Source organism: Puma concolor, chromosome E1 (genome assembly GCF_028749965.1).
Source record: "Puma concolor isolate L17-30 chromosome E1, mPumCon1.1.hap2, whole genome shotgun sequence".
In the NCBI taxonomy this organism is placed as follows: Eukaryota; Metazoa; Chordata; class Mammalia; order Carnivora; family Felidae; genus Puma; species Puma concolor.
This window is the reverse complement of record NC_141680.1, coordinates 28,023,479-28,039,559: the sequence shown is the minus strand read 5'-3', so window position 1 is coordinate 28,039,559 and position 16,081 is coordinate 28,023,479. Positions and strand designations below refer to the sequence as shown.

The 16,081-nt window shown below is 35.4% G+C and overlaps 1 protein-coding gene and 1 pseudogene across 1 annotated transcript in view; one reads left to right on the top strand and one right to left on the bottom strand.

Moving 5' to 3' along the window:
• Window positions 1-16,081, top strand: part of BRIP1 (BRCA1 interacting DNA helicase 1) — a 214,480-nt gene that overhangs the window by 172,288 nt on the left and 26,111 nt on the right. The window contains 1 exon segment of the mRNA XM_086686787.1: window positions 3,475-3,587. Within this exon segment, the coding sequence (XP_086542913.1) occupies window positions 3,475-3,587 (113 nt within the window).
• Window positions 5,425-5,930, bottom strand: LOC112852507 (large ribosomal subunit protein uL24 pseudogene; annotated as a pseudogene).

The window sequence follows — 16,081 nt, the reverse complement described above, 5'->3', positions numbered from 1 at the left end:
CGAGATCATGACCTGAGCCAAAGTCACATGCTTAACCACTGAGCCACCCAGGCATCCCTCAAAGTACATAATCTTTAAACTCTGTCTCCCCTGTGATTTTTGTCAGGGTTTTGATTTAAGTCTTTTTGGGAGTTGGTTTAGAATTGGCATCTTTCTAAATCATGGTCCTTTTTAAAAACATTATACCTGACTGTGTGTGAGTGTGTGTGTGTATTTTACTTGATTTTGTATTTACAAAATATATTTTGGCTAAATTTCCATGTCAAAATATATAAATCTATTTCTTTTAATTAGTATTTATCTCAGAATAAATGTAATATAACATTTAATTATCCACTTGATAATTAGACATTTAGGTTGTTTCTTATTTGTCTTTAGTAGAAAGATGCTATGAATATCCTTGCACATATTATCTATCTGTACTTGTAGGAAAATAGAAACACTTGTGGTAAATATTTGTCAGTATTCTGCAGATAAAAACAGTGGGATTGTTAAATTTGCATTTCTTGGTTTACTAATAAAGTTAAGTATCTTTTCATGTGGGTTACTAGCCAGTTACCATTCATCTAGTTCTGTAAAAGATGCTATTTGGGTTTTGAGGGGGATTGCACTGAATCTGTAGATCACTTTGGGCAATAAGGACATCTTAACAATACTAATTACTCCAATGCACAAACATAGTATCTTTCCATTTCTTTGTGTTTCTTCAGTTTCTTTCATCAATGTCTTAAAGTTTTCAGTGTAAAGATCTTTCACCTCCTTGATTTATTTTTATTTTAGAGAGAGAGTGAGCAGGGGAGAGAGAGAGGTAATCTTAAGCAGGCTCCACACTCAGTGTGGAACCCGAAACAGGGCTCAATCTCATGACTCTGGAATCCGGACCTGAGCTGAAATCAAGAGTCCGACGCTTAACCAACTGAGCTACCCAGGTGCTCCTCACCTCCTTGGTTTAATTTATCCCAAAGTATTTTATTCTTTTTGATGCTATTGTAAATGGGACTGTTTTTCTTTTTCTTTTCTTTTCTTTTTGTTTGGATAGTTTGTTGTTAGTGTATGGAAATACAGCTGATTTTTGTATGATGTTTTGTATCCTCCAACTTTACTAAATTCATTTATTAGTGCTAACAGTTTTTTGGTAGAGTCCTTAGGGCTTTTTACATATGAGATCATGTCATATGCAAACAAAGTTTTACTTTGTCCTTTCTGGATTGGATTCCTTATATTTCTTGCCTAATTGTCCTGGCAAAGACTTTCAGTATTTTGTTGACTAGAAGTGGTGAGAGTGGGCACATTTGTCTTATTCCTGATACTAGAAGAAAAGTTTTCAGCTTTTCACCACAGAGTATGATATTAGCTGTAGGCTTGTTATATATGGCCTTTATTATGTTGAGGTACATTCCTTTTATATCTGATTTATTGAGAGTTTTAATCATGAAAGGATGTTGAATTTTTGCAAATGCTTTTTCTGCCTCTTTTGAGATGATTATATGATTTTTGTTCTCCCTTTTGTTAATGTGGTTTATTACATTTATTGATTTATGTATAGTTAAAGTAATCTTTCATTCCAGGAATAAATCCCTCTTGATCATGTATCTAATCCTTTAAAATTTTTTTTTTCAACGTTTTTTATTTATTTTTGGGACAGAGAGAGACAGAGCATGAACGGGGGAGGGGCAGAGAGAGAGGGAGACACAGAATCGGAAACAGGTTCCAGGCTCTGAGCCATCAGCCCAGAGCCCGACGCGGGGCTCGAACCCACGGACCGCGAGATCGTGACCTGGCTGAAGTCGGACGCTTAACCGACTGCGCCACCCAGGCGCCCCTCTAATCCTTTTAATGTGATGTTGAATTTAGTTTGTTGGTATTTTGATAAAGATTTTTGCAACAGTGTTTATCCTATAGGGATATAGCCCTGTAATTTTCTCTTCTTGTAGTGTCCTGATCTGGCTTTGGTATGTGATTAGTACTGGCTTCTTAACATGAGTTTGGAAGTTTTTCCATCTCTTCAATATTTTGGAAGCATTTGAGAAGGAAAAGTGATAATTCTTCCTTAAATGCTTGATAGAATTTACCATTGAAGCCATCTAGTCCTAGGATTTGTTGTTGTTGTTGTTGTTGTTCAGAGACTTTTGATTACTGCTTCAATTTTCTTGCTTATTATAGATCTGTTCAGATTTTTTCTCTTCATTATTTAGTCTTGGTATGTTGTATATTTGTAGGAATCTATCCATTCCTTCCGGGTTATCCCAGAAATGTACTCTTTCATTTATAATTTTATTTGACCCTTTCTTTTGCTTAGTTAGCAAAAAGTTTCTCAGTTTTGTCTTTTCAAAAAACCAGTTCTTCATTTCAGTGATTTTTATCTATTGTTTTCTAGCTTCAAAGTTCATTTCTGCTCTCATCTTAGTTTCCTTCCTTAAGCTAACTTTGAGATTAAGCTGTTCTTCCTTTTCTAATTACTTAAGGTGGAAAGTTAGGTGGTTTATCTGAGATCTTTTTTTTTTTTTTTTACTGTAGATATTTATTGCTATAAACTTTTCTCTTAGAACTGCTTTTGCTGCATCTGATAGTTGTGGTTTATTGTGTTGCCATTTTCTTTTGTATCAAGATATTTTTTAAGTTCTCTTTTGATTTCTTCTTTGACCCATTGTTCAGTTGTGTGTTATTTAATTTCCACATGTTTGTGAACATTCCAGTTTTCCTTGTGTTAATAGATTTCTAATTTCATACCATTGATGTTGTAAAAGATACATTATACGATTTATATGATATAATGTATCCTGGAGAATATTCCATGCACACTTGAGAAGAATGTGTGTTCTGCTGCTGTAGATTTAAACCAAATCATAACAATATTTACATTAAATGTGAAGGGTGTAAACACCCCAATCAAAAAAGCAGATATTATCAGGCTGGATAAACATAAAAGAATGAACCACTGATGTATATTTCAACATGAATGAATTCCAAAATCATTATGCTAAATGAAAACAACAAGTGATTACATACTATATAATAACATTTACATGGAATTCTAGGAAAGGCAAAACAGGAAGCAGATCATTGTTTGACAGAGTCAGCAGTGAAGGAGAGAGACTGAAAAGGAATAGAAAGGACATTTAGGAGGGTGTAAGAATATTCTAAATTATGATTGTAGTGGTGGTTATGTGACTATGTATTTGTCAAAACTTATCTACATGTACATTGAAAGTTTGTGAATTTTATTCTCTGTAAATTATTTCTCAATAAAACTGATTTCATCACACAGCTAATTAATTATTTGCATGTAGGAGTTCAGGGAATGTAAGGATGAATAAACATGTTTTAAATGAACTGAAAAAAAATGTATTACTGAAATACTGAAAAACAAAATCTCTCTACCCTAATAAAATGATTCAGAATGTTGGAAGTTAATATGGTTTTTTAACTGAGCCGTAATTATCTACTATATTTTTAATATTTTTAAATTATTAGGTTGTACTAAAGCGACAGTACAATGACCAGCACTCCAAACTGAGAGGTCTTTTACCTGGTCGTCAGTGGTATGAAATTCAAGCATATAGGGCCTTAAACCAGGCCCTAGGCAGGTAAGTGAAATTTCATGTAATGTAACTGTAATATTAACCTTTGGTCAGGGCTGTAGAAGAGATAGTCTTGCTACTTTAATCCTTATAATAAATTTGATAGAATTGTATTTCACTAGAACCTTAGGAACTGGTTTGTTTGTTTATGAGAGAGAATGCATGTGAGTCGGGAAAGGGCAGAGGGAGAGAGAGAATCCCAAGCAGGCTCTGTGCCATCTGCACAGAGCTCAATGTGTGGCTCAAACTCACAAACTGTGAGATCATCACCTGAGCTGAAATCAGGAGTCCAATTCCTAAATGACTGAGCCACCCAAGTACCCCTGGAACTGGTATATTTTTAATGATAGATGTCACAAGTGAAAGCTAAAAAGAGTCAATGGAACAAATGAAACTACAAGCTCTGCTAAAGTTTAAAGATTTGTGGTTGGGACACTTGGGTGGCTCAGTCGGTTGAGCATTCAGCTCTGGCTCAGGTCGTGATCTCACAGTTGGTGAGTTTAAGCCCTACATCAGGCTCTCTGCCATCAGCACAGAGCATGCTTCTGATCATCTGTCCTCCTCTCTCTGCCCCTCCCCCACTTGCTCTCTCTGTCTCTCTCAAAAGTAAATAAACAAACTTAAAAAATAAAGGATTTAAAAAATATGTAAAGATTTGTAATTGATCAATGAATGTCACACAGAAGAGGTACTCCATAAATGTTTATAGAAGTTCACTATCTCTGGGGCGCCTGGGTGGCGCAGTCGGTTAAGCGTCCGACTTCAGCCACGTCACGATCTCGCGGTCTGTGAGTTCGAGCCCCGCGTCAGGCTCTGGGCTGATGGCTCGGAGCCTGGAGCCTGTTTCCGATTCTGTGTCTCCCTCTCTCTCTGCCCCTCCCCCGTTCATGCTCTGTCTCTCTCTGTCCCAAAAATAAAAATAAAAAACGTTGAAAAAAAAAATTAAAAAAAAAAAGAAGTTCACTATCTCAAACAATAAAAGTTTTTACCTTGTGAACATCAGAACCCAGTTGATGATTTTATGGGTATAAAGCAAACTATTCAAGAAGAGATAAAACAAACTATACTCGTAGTACTAAAGAATTAACATCAACTAATAATAACATTTAATTGTAATACTTCTTTTCTAAGGATTCTGGTCCATTAAGATTTGTGTTTTGTACAACTAGTTATTAAATCACCATTTTATAGCATAATTTTCATATTGTAGGACATCAACGTTTAATTTATAAACACTGTAATTCTTGTATTTTTAATAATATAATTTAATATTTCATATTCTCTGTTTATGAAATTATAATTAGTTAAAGCCATGTAATTTTCCTGTGAGGCTATAAGACACTCAGATAATTAAAATAGAAGAACACAGGTTAAGAATAAAATCATAAGGGGCTCCTGGGTGGCTCATTTGGTTAAGTGTCCCACTTGGTTTTGGTTCAGGTCATGATCTCGTGGTTTGTGAGTTCAAGCCTCACATCAGGCTCTGTGCCGACAGTGCAGACCCTGCTTGGGATTCTCTTTCTTGCTCTCTCTCTGCCTATCCCCGGCTTGCTGTCTCTCAATAATAAATAAAAATAAAAATAAATATTTAAAAAAAGAATAAAATCATGAAAACATGACCATTTGACATCTATTCAGTTCAGGCAGAAGACCCACTGCTAACCATTATCTGACCTAGCCAAATCCAGAATTTAAATTTTTCTCAAGTATCTTGTTCATTAGTTAGTCCATTTTCACATAAGCAGATTAGATTGCATTTGGGTTCAAATTTACAGATAGCTAATGACTTAAGACTACAATAACTGGATTTAAGTCCCAAGAACACATCACCCACTTTCTTCCCCATTATTTTTTTCCCATTTTAACATTTTTTATTTAATATTGTATGTAAGATTACTTTATTCCTGCATCTTCTCAATTGTTTCTTCCTTATATTTGCCCTTTTCCTTTCCTACTAGGCAAGATTTGGATTTGCGTTCAAGGATCTTTTTGTGGTCTTTGTCCAGTTTTAGTCCAGTGATAACCACCTTGCTGGGGTGGATGCCCATGTAGACAGTTGTGCCATTTGCCTTCCTCGCTGTATTTGTTCAATGTAGATAACACATTTCTTCCTGTAAACCTGGACTACTTTGCCAATTTGCTGACCTTTGTAGTGTCCTCCACAACTTGTACTTCGTCGTCCTTTGGGATGGGCATGGATTGAACGTTGTACTTCTGTTGCAGCTCCTTGGAAAGAAGGGAAGACATACTCTTCCTGTGAATGTGGGAAGGTGCATTGAAATGCCTTTTATGGTTCTTGCTCCGGTCAGAGGTCACAAACAGATTGAACTTCATGTTGACCACTGTAGCTCCAGCGATGGCCTCAAAAGGGAAGACCCCATTATTTTTTTTAATTAAAAAAAATTTTGTTTAATGTTTATTTTTTGAGAGAGAGGGAGACACAGACAGGGGTGAGTGGGGAAGGGACGGAGAGAGATGGAGACAGAATCTGAAGCAGGCTCCAGGCTCTGAGCTGTTAGCACAGAGCCTGACGTGGGGCTTGAACTCACAAACCGTGAGATCATGACCTGAGCTGAAGTCAGACACTTAACCGACTGAGCCATCCAGGCACTCCTAATTTTTTTTTTTTTTTTAAAACATTCATTTTTGAGACACCAAGCGTGAGTGGGGGAGGAGCAGAGAGAGAGGGAGACACAAATCCAAAGCAGGCCCCAGGCTCTGAGCTGTCAGCACAGAGCCCCATGCAGGGCTTGAATTCACAAACTGTGAGATTATGACCTGAGCCGAAATTGGACACTTAACTGACTGAGCCACCCAGGTGCCCCTCTTCTGATATTCTGCAGGTGTTTCCCTTCAAACTGAATGATTCAGTTCTGTGATTAATCTGATATGGTTAAGCTGCTGCCCTTCTCTGCCTAGAAATCCCATTGGTACTGGGCATCAAGTTGCATTATAAATTGTTCTTGAAGCATTTCATCTGCTTACTTGGTCTCTCCCTGGTGATCAACATGTTTTGTCATCTTTTATTTGTATTTTAATATTCAGCAAATAGTTTCTATGGGAGCTTGAATATTATTTAATATTCCTGAATTTTAGTCACTATACTTAATTTTAGGAAAATAAATATTCTTACCTCAGTTGAGTATTTTTCCTCTTTAATGTAGGCAGTGTCTTGAATTTTAAGAAATCATTTGAAGCAAAAATATATTTACTTTGTCATTTATAAACCTTTTCTACATATATTATACAGGTTGTAAGAGATGAAATAACTTATCTAACCTCACATACTACTAAATGAGCCTTCACATCTTGGCCCCCACCTACTTTTAAAACCTCAAGACCGCTTTTTCATCCTTAGACCTTACCTTTATGCGCTGAAGTTTTCACTGTTAAACATAAAATCTTTTACTAATAAACATACCATATCCCATCATTACTCTCTGCCTTGGCATACAAGTTATACAATTCATTTGGCATATTTACCAATCAAAACCAGTTGAAGGTTATGTTCTTGGTGAAAATTTCTTTTTACTTTTCTGAGGATTTACTCCTTAGGAAACCCATAGTAGTTTATACATTATTACTATTATAGCATATATCTTACTGTGTTGTAATAGCCTATTTATATATCTGCCTACTTCATTAAACATGTGTTATACATTTGTACATCATTAGCAACCAACTGTGTCTCAGCTTAGGGTATGGATGCTCAATAAATACTTGTTGAATTCGTGGAAAATGGTGGGTTTGATACTTTTGCCACTATACCATGTTGTCCAGAGAGCTTCTAAAGGTTCAAAACATACTTTTCCTAGAATTTTCATTAAAAATACATTTGTAATATTTACATATAATGCTATAGTTTTAGTATTTTATTAATTAAAAAATTGATAGTCCAACTGTCATTGTATTGATTTTGAGAGAAACAGTATCAACAAGTAGCAACTTACTACAAAGAAACATATCTATTTAAAAATCAAGTGAGTGTTCTGTATCACTTGATAAAACTCATAATGTGTATTGATTGACATAAAAGGTACTTATAATCAGGATTCCTCTTACAAGGGATAAGTCTAGAAGGTCTAAAGTAAGCAGAAACAAATTAAGTTTTTTTTTAAATCCTCTTTTTAAGCCCACATGGGACTGTTAGAGTATTTGAAGTAATATAAGTCCATGAAATGTAATAACAGCCTTCGGGAATGCACCAGATGGTTTTGTGACCAGGTTACAACTGCACTATGAGTTTCCTAAAAGGTCTTTACTGAAAGTATAATCTTTGTCTGAAGTGGGCATAATTCATTTGAACAAGGCAGTATGAAAACAATGGAAAAAAGAAAATGTGAAATTCTTTTTCTCTGAACCGTTTTTTTTTTTAACTTAAATGCCTTTCTACCATAGGACACTTTAAAATAAACCAAAGTGGAATCAAAAATAGAGTGGCACTCTGACTTTCCATTGATTTTCATCACTGTTCTATAATATTGGCAGTATCCATCTTCCTCTCCTGCCTAATTTTGTGGTGTGATGCCTGAGAACCTATGGATTACTTTAATATCAAAAAAGAATGTTATATAGAATTTAGATTTTTTTAGATTTTCTGGAAAAATCAAATATTTATATTAACCTTCACCGCTCTCAAAATTCCATGACAGTAAAGGAATAAAAATGTCCAACCACAGAGTTAAAAAAAGAGTGGAAGAGGGGACAATAACAGATGAGATGTCAACAAATTTTGAACATTGGAGAACAAATGAATGATTGAGTGACTTAGCAGGCAAAAGAAGGCTGTTGCAAAGCCAACAAGATCCTTCAGATTCAGGCATGGAAAAACTCAGGATGTGGGGACACTGAAGTATCATTTGAAGTAGGGTTAATCACAAAAGAATTGGTTGCCAGTTCCTATAAGTAGACAGCTCCCTCCTCCACTGAGATTTACTCTCTGGAGAGATTATACTAGAGAGTTTATATATTCTTCAACTCCAGCTGTAGCTAAGGATGCATAAAAGATGGGGGTTAAGAAAGTCTGTTTATTGAATATGAGAACTCCACCCCCCTTTTCTTCTCAGCTCTGAATAGGCTTATAATCAATCTTACATCTCCAAGGCGGGAAAGTATAGTTCTAGGGATACTAACTACCTTGTGAGTAAAATAGTATCAAAGTGGTCCTGTTCCTACCAGAGTACCTTACTCTGGCAAAGCTTCCCAGTTTATAAGCCACACCCATGTAGGCAGAGCTACCAGTCAGCATTTGATACTCAAAGAAAGTCTGCATCATGAAAAATACGGAAAAAAACACCAGCAGAACTATACCAACAAAAGAAAAACAAGGTGGAAGAACTTGTAGAAAACATAAACAGCACAATAGAACATAGGTTGGCAAATTTTTTCTGTTAAGGAGCAGACAATGTATATTTTAGGTTTTGGGGGCCATGTACAGTCTGCATGCATATTCTTTTTTATTTTTTCTTTAATCCTTAAAAAATGTGAATACCATTCCAACCTTGCAAGCTGTACAAAAACAAGGTATGGACCAGATTTTCTTTGTGGGCCAACCTCTGCCTAGAAGAAAATACAAAACAAATGTAACAATAATATACATAGAAAGGTAAGATATTTCCTCCATGAAACAAGAACAGATTTATTGTAAGAAAAGTTTCTAGGCATTAACATGATAGGAGCAAATTTTAAATGCAGAATTGGGCTTAAAAGATAAAATTTCCTGGGTCAAAATGACGAAAAGGTAGAAAATGGAAAAGAAAAACTAAACAATTTAAACATCAGTATTCAAGAGACAACTTTTGATAAAAAGGAAACCTATATGAAGAGACAAGAGAAAATATAGAGGAAATAAACCTATCAAAGAAATAATCCGAGAAAAACACTCAGAATTGAAGGACATAATTTCTTGGTTAAAAAGGCCCACTCAAGTACCAGTAAGAGAAAAGCTCCAGAGCACCTCATGCAGTTTCAAAGTACCTGAGATAAAGAAAACGTCCTAAAACTTTCCTGAGGGAACAAAGAGGTCTCCTATAAAAGACGTGGAATCACAATGGAAAGAGACTTCTTAAAAAGCAACATTAGAAGCTAGAAGACAGTTTTAAATTATCTTCAAATTTTTGAAGGAAATTTTGACTTGCAATTGAAGTTCTATACAACCCAAACAATCAATAAGCTCTAAGATAGAATAAAGCCTTCAACATGGAAAGATTTAAAACATTAGCTTCAAATGCACACTTTCTCAGGATGCTACAGGAAGATATGCTTCATCAAATAAGAGAAAATTCAGACAGAGGAATATCAAGGTTTTAGGAATTTGGAGTTCCAACCTAGAATAGAAGAAAAGGAAATTCTCAAATTAGGAAAGGATGCTCTGGGGTGACAGCTGTGCACCAGTCCCATAGTAGCCAGTCTAGATTTGTTTCTAAGGGTGGAGATTTTAATTATATTGAGAAGAATTTTTACAGTTTGGCAAAGTTTGGGAATTAATGATAGAATACATAGAAAATTAAGCAAAAAAAAAAAAAAAAGAGAGAGAGAGAGACAGTTATTAACTCTAGGGCAGACCAAAAAATCTTGTACAAGAAAGAAAATATAATCATAGTGTACAATATAACTCACCTGTAAATGGTAATCTACTGAATATTGATGACACAAGAATTGTGGTATAACTGTCAGGAAAATGAAGGATGATGAAGTATCAGTGATATAAGAAAATGAACATCTTGTATAAGAAAAGTCATTACATAATGTGTAAAGTTAAAAACCAAGAAGTAGTAGTAGTTCTCAATGTTATTTAGAAACATGGAGGTAAATGAGTGGAAGAACTAACATATTTAAAGGATTTTTTTTTTCCTGAGGATTGGGAACTGGAGACAGGATGTGAGTAGATTAAAAAAGAATTGTTTGGGTTTTTTTTTTTTTTTATTCTAACTATTATACTATTATTAGACTTTTAAACTATACTTGTGTATTTGGTTAAAAGTTAAAATTTACAAAGCTAAAATTAACTTTTACTTATTTTTTAGAGTTTATTTACTAAAAGAATCAGAGAGAGAGAAGTGGGGGAGGGGCAGAGAGAGAGAGGGAGAGAGAGAACCCCAAACTCGTGCTGACAGCACAGAGCCTGACATAGGGCTTGATCTCACGAACAGTGAGATCATGACTTGAGCCAAAACCAAAAGTTGATGCTTAGCCAATTGAGCCACCCAGGTGCCTGTGCAAAGTTAAAATTAACTTTTAAAAAGTAGTCTGGAGGTTTCAACTCTAGATAAGATGGAGCACGCATGAGACATACTGTCTTAAAAACCTAGACAGAATGCATGGAACAGCTATTTGAGTGCTGTGAAAAGTAAATAGGCAGATTTGGGAAGAAGAATAGAATTCAAAATACAAGTGAACGTTTTGGAATAACTATATTAATATCACACAAAGTAGAATTCAGGACAAAGAGTATTATTGGAGTATTAAAAAGGAAAATCTTATGATGATGAAAAGGCTAATATGCCAATAAAATACAACAATCCTTAATGTGTATGCACCTAAAAATCAAACTTCAAAATATATTTGAACTACTGGCAGATCTGAATAGAGAAATAGACAAATTCACAAGTATAGCTAGAGATTTCATATCCTCTCTCAGTTATAGATACTAAAAGTAGACAGAAAACCAATAAAGATATAGAAGACTTGAACAATGTTATTAACCAACTGGATTGAATAGATATTATAGAACACTACGTGCAACAATATTAGAATAAACATTTTGTCAAGTGCACAGGGAACATTTACCAATATAAATGATATCCTGGATGAGTAACTTTACTTTTTTTTTAATCTTAGAACGAGCTGGGGAGGCAGAGAGAGAGAGAGAGAACGAACCTTGAGCAGGATCCACACTGAGCATGGAGCCCCATGCAGGGCTTGACCCTGGGATCATGACCTGAATTGAAATTAAGAGTTGGACGCTCAACCTACTGAGCCACCAAGGTGCCCCAAAGTTTACATTTTTAAAAAGAATTGAAATCATAGTATTCTCTGACCAAAATGAAATTAAACAATTAAATTAGATATCAGTAACACATAACAGAAAAAAAAAAATGTCTGAATACTTGTTAATTAAAAACATACTTCTAAATAATGCATAGGTGAAAGGTAAAAGAGAAAGTCTTAGGAAAATTAGAAAATATTTTGAGCTAATCAAAAGTGAAAATACATCCAAATATGTGGGCTGCATCTTTAGCAGTGCTCAGTGGGAAATTTATATCATTAAATGCTTATTTTGAACAAAAAAAAAGGTCTCAAATCAATAATCTCAGCTTCTATCTTAAGCTAGGAAAAGAAGAGCAAAATAAATGTAAAGCAAACAGAAGAAAGGAAATAATAAAGATAAAAGTATAAATCAATGAATTTGAAAACAAAAAACAATGAAATCAGTGAAGCTAAAAATTAAAAAATCGATTTTAAAAAGATCAATAGAATTGATAAACCTCTAGGTAAACTGACAAAAAAAAGAAGCCACAAATGGTCAGTATCTGGAATAAAAGAGGTCATATTACTATATACTCTACAGATGTTAAAATGATAATATGAGGAAAAAATATATGCATACATTCAACAACTTATATGAAACAGACTAACTCTCCCAAACCCACAAAATACCAAACTCACTCAAGATGAAATAGATAACCTGAATAATCCTCTGCCTAGTAAAGAAATTTAATTTGTAGTTTGAAAAAAATCACTTTGATAGGTTCATTAATAAATATTACCAAACATTTAAAGAAGAAATAACACCAATTCCATATGATTTTTTCTAGAAAATAGACCCCTTCCCAATTCATGAGGCCAGCACTATTCTACCAAAACTAGATGAAGACAATATAACAACAAGAAAGAGAAAAACTACAGACTAATATCTGTCATGAACTTAGATGAAAATATTTGTAACAAAATATTTACAAATTTGGTTAGATGCACAAAAATGACAAAAGAACTCTGAAAATCTCTAACAAAGGAATGAGAAAATAAGCAAAATAGGTAGAATCAACTTTTTCAAAACTGTAAATTAACCAGTTTACAGCATTCCAGGAAATATTCATGAAAATGGCCGAATCTCATTAAGAACAGTGAGTGTTATGGCATTTTCACTTGCCCAGTTCCCATTTCCCTTTCTCCTAGTTCATAATAGTTGTAAATCATGGTGAAAGCAAGCAATCTGCTAGCCACAGTGGCAGCTGGATCTTATTCCTGGAGAATTGTCATTATGGAACCTCTCTTCCATAAGACCCCATTTCTTGGAAGACCCCATTCACAAGGCTATCTTTATTTGACCTGACTAGGAGTTCACCCAGGCAATTAGTTGTTTAATTTCACAGTATCCTGAGACAGTGACTAAATTTTCCGGCAAATAATAAGCTAACTACAGTTTAATGGGAAAAGCTAGGAACTGAGGTCTCCATAGAGCGCTTCAAAAGTTCTGATGTATTTCTCAGACTCTAGTGGGCCATGCCTGTTTGTACAATGGTGCATATAACCAGGGATGTACACATGCTCAAGAAAGACTGAGAAGGCCCTGTGCTCTCACCTCTGGCTGTGTTGAAACAGGAAGTGAAGACTAAGGTAGAGTTGTCACCTGCCTGGCTGAGGATCGAAAGCATGTCAAAAGACATGCAAAGCCTCTTGGCAAATAAGACATATATTGGTTATGGATGTTTAAGGAAAATTTTGTCTACTCATTAACTGATCACTGAGTAGATCTTGCAATGGTCACACATGATAGAATACAGACTTTAAAGAAACATTTTTTTTTTAAAGTCACAATAACAAACAAAAATCCTTGAGCAGAGGGAAGAATCAGAATTCTACAATTGCCACATTGTATTACTTAAAATGTACTTTTTTCAACAAAAATTTTGACATATGCAAAGAAAGAATGTCTGCCCCATACACATGGGAAAAAAGCAATCAATAGAATGTGTCCCTGAGGTAGTTAGTATGTAAAGCTATTTTAAATATAGTCAAAGAACTAAGGAGATTCTGTCTAAAGAACTATAGGAAACTATGAAAATGATGTCTCCCCAAATAGATTTTTATTTTTTTTTTCAGTTTATTTATTTTGAGAGAGATAGAGACAGTTTAAGTGAGGAGGGGTAGAGAGAGAGAGAGAGAGAGAGAGAGAGAGAATCCCAAGCAGGCTCCACACTGTCAGCACAGAGCCCAGCACAGGGCTTGAACTCATGAAACTGCGAGATCATGACCTGAGCTGAAACCAAGAGTCGGACGCTTAACTGAGTCACCCAGCTGCCCCTCACCAAATAGAATTTTTAAAAAGAAGGTAGAATCAATAATAAGATAGAAGTTTTTTAATGTTTTTTAATGTTTATTTTTGAGAGAGAGAGAAAGAGACAGAACACGAGTTGGGGGAGGGACAGAGAGAGGAAGACACAGAATCCGAAGCAGGCTCCAGGCTCTGCACCGTCAGCACAGAGCCTGATGCGGGGCTCGAACCCACGAGCTGTGAGATCATGACCTGAGCCGATGTTGGACACCTAACCAACTGAGCCACCCAGATGCCCCAGAATTTTTGATGTTTATTTATTTTTAAAGGAGAGAGAGAGAGAGAGAGAGCGAGAGAGAGAAAGCGTGAGTAGGGGAGGGGCAGAGACAGAGGGAGATACAGAATCCAAAGCAGGCTCCAGGCTCTGAGCTGTCAGCACAGAGCCCAACACAGGGCTCAAACTCACAAACTGTGAGTTCCTGACCTGAGCTGAAGTCAGACGCTTAAATGACTGAGCCACCCAGGCTCCCCTAAGATAGAATTTGTGAAAAGAACTTAATGGAAGGGCACGTGGATGGCTCAATTTGTTAAGCGTCCAACTCTTGGTTTTGAATCAGGTCACGATCTCACAGTTCATGTGATCAAGCCCTGTGTCAGGGTCTGCAATAACAGTGTGGAGCCTGCTTGGGATTCTCTCTCTCTGAAAATAAAAAAATAAAACTTAAAAAAAAGTGATGGAGATCCTGGATTTGAAAAATTCAATAACAAATGAAAAATTCATTAGAGGGACTCAACAGCAGTTTTGACCAGAAAGAAGAAAGAATCAGTTTACTTAAAGGTAAGTCCATTGAGATTATCCAGTCTGAGCAATTGAAAACAAAGGAATGAAGAATAATGATCATTGTCACAGGGTCCTGTAGGACCCCATCAAATATACCAGTGTACACATACTGGGAGTCTTTTAGAAGGATAGAAGAGAGAAAGGGACAGAAAGATTAGCTGAAGAAAAAAGGGCTGGAAACTTTCCAAATTTGATGGAGAACATCAAATCTAAGAACCAGCAAGTTTGAAGTAGTTAAAAATTAAAGAGATCCTTACGTAGATATGTCATTGTCAAACTGCTGAAGACAAAGAATCTAGAAAACAGGAGAGAAACAATTCCTCACATATAATAATAATATAATATAATATAATATAATATAATATAATATAATATAATATAATATAATAATTTCTAATTATATTATATTATATATGTTATATATTATATATAATTAAATAATATAATATAATATAATAATATAATTTCTCACATACTCCTCACATCCTCAATACTCACTAACCTTAGAATTCTTATTGGAAACTATGGCAAGCAGAAGGCAGTGGGCTGACATATTTAAAGAAAAAGACTGTCAACCAAGTCTATATCTAACAAAACTGTCCTTCAAAAATGAAGGAGAAAGGAAGACATTCCCAAATAAACAAAAACTGAGAATGAATCTCCAGAAAACTTGTCCTACCAGAAATGCTACAGGGAGTCCTTTTCAGGTTGAAATGGTGAAACACTAGGCAGTAATTCATCCATATGAAGAAATAAAGAACATCTGTAAAGGTAATTTCATAGATAAATATTAAAAAAAAACAATATAAATGGGGCACCTGGGTGGCTCAGTCAGTTAAACGTTCAACTTCGGCTCAGGTTATGATCTCATAGTTCGTGAGTTTGAGCCCTGAATCAAGCCTGCTTGGGCTCTCTCTCTCCTCCTCTCTCTCTGCCCCTCCCTCACCGTCTCTCAAAATAAACTTGATATATATAAATATATTTTTATAGCTTTTTTAATCCTATTTGTTTTTTTTAAACAACTGCATTAAAGCAATCATTTTAAATATGTGGTAATAGGCATTGCCTTGGGGCCCCGTAAACCACCACTGTTTGAGTAATTCACTAGGAGCAGGGATATACTCATCATATAGTTGCATGCATATGTAGGATATGTTACATTGAAAGAATACAAAGCAAAATCAGCAAAGAGAATAGGCACATGGGCAAAGTCAAGGGAAAACCAGGCCAAAGCTTCCAAGGCCCCTCTCTCAGTGGAGTAATACAGGACACACTTAATTCCCCAGCAGTGATTTTGGTGACATGTGTGAGATACTGCCAATTAGGAGAACTCAAAAGACTTGGCACCCAGTGTTTTTATTTGGGGCTGGTCAGATAGGCAGC